The sequence below is a fragment of the Populus trichocarpa genome, chromosome 1 (assembly GCF_000002775.5).
Source record: "Populus trichocarpa isolate Nisqually-1 chromosome 1, P.trichocarpa_v4.1, whole genome shotgun sequence".
Classification (NCBI taxonomy): Eukaryota; Viridiplantae; Streptophyta; class Magnoliopsida; order Malpighiales; family Salicaceae; genus Populus; species Populus trichocarpa.
In genome coordinates, this window is record NC_037285.2 from 25324123 (window position 1) to 25327574 (window position 3452).

The 3452-nt window shown below is 37.1% G+C and overlaps 1 protein-coding gene across 1 annotated transcript; it reads right to left on the reverse strand.

Annotated features, from left to right (window-relative positions):
- Positions 1–1224: 1224 nt before the first annotated feature.
- On the reverse strand, positions 1225–3241 carry LOC7485729 (3-ketoacyl-CoA synthase 12). Its single transcript, XM_002298344.4, has one exon. The coding sequence runs from the start codon at positions 3154–3156 to the stop codon at positions 1753–1755; it is 1404 nt and encodes a 467-aa protein (XP_002298380.3). The 5' UTR covers positions 3157–3241; the 3' UTR covers positions 1225–1752.
- Between the last annotated feature and the right edge of the window lie 211 nt (positions 3242–3452).

Sequence of the window (3452 nt, forward strand, 5' to 3'; positions counted from 1 at the left end):
AAAAATAATTTTTATTTTTTATTTTACTGGGTCGGACCTGGTTCAATGCCCTTTTGAGCTTTGAACTGGAACCGGTCCGGCAGGAACCGGTCCGACCGGAACAGTGTAGCAAGGCTACACTGTTTAGTGAACAGTGTAGCCATGCTACACTGTTCGTGCTAATTAATTAGCATGCAGGGCGCAGGAAGCAGCATTCGTCTGCTTTTTTTTCTCCTGCGTTTTGGACGCTGAAATGTCGTGGGTCTCATGAATAGTAAATTGTTTTTTTTTCTTTACCAAGCGGGTTGCATCTGTGTTTTGTTAAAAACACAGACACAACTTCGCTACCAAACACCCTCTTTTGTCTCTCTGCTTGTCCACCAGTATCAACTCAACTTGAGATCCTTATGAACTTCTTGCAATGATCTTCTCTTGATTTTCAGCCTCGTTGAGTGATGACAGGAGAAGCTAATGCTTCATCATTGTCATTGTCTTTAAGGTCCTTTAATTCTAGTTTAAATGGATAATTTAGAAACCATTTATGTCGCTCGTCAATAATGATTTCCCAGGAAATCCTCGAGAAGACACGTTTGTTCTTGGAATAAACATCAATCAATGACAATAGGTTAGAAGGAGAAGTATGGGGATTTAGTTCAGCAAATTCAGGCAGTTTGGTCAGAACGAAAAGGAAAGTATGGTGGCTATGTTTTTTTTTCTTTTTTAATTTGAATAAAGACATTTTAATTATTAAATGAAAAATAACGGTAAATATATAAATAATCAGATATTTTTTATTGATTTTTTTAACAAGTATATTAAGTGTTAGCGCACATGTAAAATTTAAAATTTAAATTGTAATTTTTCTAAACTAAATAAACAAGTGTAATTAATTTCAGTTAAATTATAGAATATTAGGGTAATTTTCTCTAAAATTTCTGAAAATGATAAATAATAGAAAAATAATAATAATGTATTGCAATAATAAGATAATGATAGTTATAACAGTAATAATAATAATAAAAGTGATGGTAATAAAGAAGATATAAAAAGGTGATGATGATATCAGCATTAATAATGATTATTTTTTATAAGTTAATTATTATTTAAAATATTTTATGAAATTTCTGAAAATATTTTTTAATAAATAAATTAGATTAATAAATTGACCATAAATATTTTATATTGATGAGCTTCTTTGATAAAATATCTTATATAAAATAAATATAGAAAATAAAACAATAATAATAGCATATAAAATATTTTATTCCTTGAATGATTGGAACACACGGTATACCAAAAAACAAATTAATTACTGTACTACTAGAAGTTCACAAGTGTACTACCAATAATAACGCTTCCGGCAATAAAGAACACGTACAACAGCATTTGCAGGGGACGAGGGTTTGAGAGCAATTCTTCTATTCTGAAAGAGAAAGATCAATACAAAGTACAAACACTTTCTGGGAAAAACAAATAAAACAGTACCGTTTAACATATCAATCTGTGAAAACAAAGCAAAGGAAAGGAAAAAAAAACTAAAAAAGGATTACAGCCCTCTAACAGGATGCAAACTTCTCATCATATTGGAAGCAGCACATGCACCTTATTGGGTTATGAAATCCTCCGGAGGATTCAACAATATAACAACTTAATTTAGTGGTGTACGTAGCTTTTAGGAAAGAAAATAAAAATACAGATCTAGTAGCAAAGATATGGCTTTTTTTGATATGTGTGTGTGTGAAGCTCGAAGAAATTAAAACCTTGACCAATGTCTTAAGAAGGAGAAGGGAATGCAAAAGTGCTGGGATCATCTTCATTGTTAATCCATCCATACTTCTCCAAGAATGGGTTGGTCAATGAGTTTGGTGGGTAGCTATCAATGCAGTCCGTCCACGCATTACCTGCATCCCCCAAGTCTCTAAGCACCTCCCACAAACAGCTGTTGCATTTAAAGCCCGCACCAAAACTAATCATCAAAACCCTGTCACCTTTCTTTAGCCTCCTTTTGGCCTCCATGTATCCCAAAACATACCAAAGACTACTCGCAGATGTGTTGCCGAACCTATGCAGAGTCATTCTTGCTGGCTCCAAGTCATGCTCGGTGAGATCAAGACTAACGCCAATCCCATCGATCACTGCCTTACCCCCAGTGTGAATGCAGAAGTGATCAACACCTGTCTTGAAGTTTATAGCAGGTTTAGGACTAGAACCAGCTCCTTTTGTGGATCTGTGGCTCCAATATTTCCTAATAAATGACACCACCATAAATCTAAGCAGCTCCCTTACAGGCAAGATCTTAGGGGTTATTTCTCTAAGGTTGTCGACCAAAGCTCGTGTAGCGACCTTTGGGAGTGACTTGTCCAGGTGAAACCCTGAGCGCCCTTGGTCATCTTCTCTTTGATGGCAACAATCATACGACTCGTCTATAGCTCCGTGATGTGTCCTGACTAGGCACTTCAATTTGAGCATGGCACGGTGCTTTAAGGCCCTTTTGTTAGTCAAGAGCATGGCACACCCACCAGATCGGAACAAACAATTTGCAAGAATCATCGATCTATCACTGCCTGCATACCAATTTGGACTTAAAGACTCCGAGGTGACAACAAGCGCATAAGCATTTTTGTAAGTCTTAAAAATGTTTTGAACAATGTTGACGGATATAAGGCTTGCACTACAACCCATCCCAGTGAGGTTAAAAACCTTAACATCCTCCCTTAGTTTATAGTGATTTATGATCATAGCGGGTAAAGAAGGCACAACAGACTGCATGGAGACATTAACTACAAGAACATCGATTTCTTTAGGAGCTATGCCTGACCTAGCCAAGAGCTTTCCGATGCTGTCATGAAAGAACTCCTCCATCTCCGAAATTAAATCTTGTAATGTAGGGTTCTCCTCTTGACCGTTGAATATGATCCTGGGACCATAGGTTTGCTCGCCAATTCCAGAGCTCACAATAGCTCTCAACAGAAACTTGTACTCGTTCAGACCAAGATTTTTGTTCCTCCGTATCACTTGCCCAGAACACTCTGTGTCAAGTTTCCTGTCATCGGTTGGTTTGTGGCACTCATAGTCTAGTATATAACATTCTCGGTCCCTTTTCCTATCAATCCGCCTCCATAACATGAAGAGGGGATAGAAGATGAGAAAAGCATATACTAACATGGGAACATCCATTGTTTAATTTTGAAAGAAACAGAGAGCTAGAGAGATGGGACTTGACAGTTTGGTGTGCCGGTATTATTATTTTATAAGATGGGAGGTCATGAAATGAAAGCAGGTGATCTTATAAGAGAAGGCGATGTGCGAGCTGTACACGTGAAGATGTTTAAGGTCCATTTCCATCTCTCAACTCCCACCAACTGATTGCGTTCAACTTTGCTATCAACTTTATTACCAATTCATGCTCTTGTCACGCCTTAGGTGTAGGATCAGTGCATGACAGAGCAAAGAAACTCTATTTTCAAGCTCCT

Excerpts from the sequence above, each read along its gene's own strand:
- LOC7485729 (XM_002298344.4), bottom strand. The coding sequence starts at position 3,156 with ATGGATGTTCCCATGTTAGTATATGCTTTTCTCATCTTCTATCCCCTC.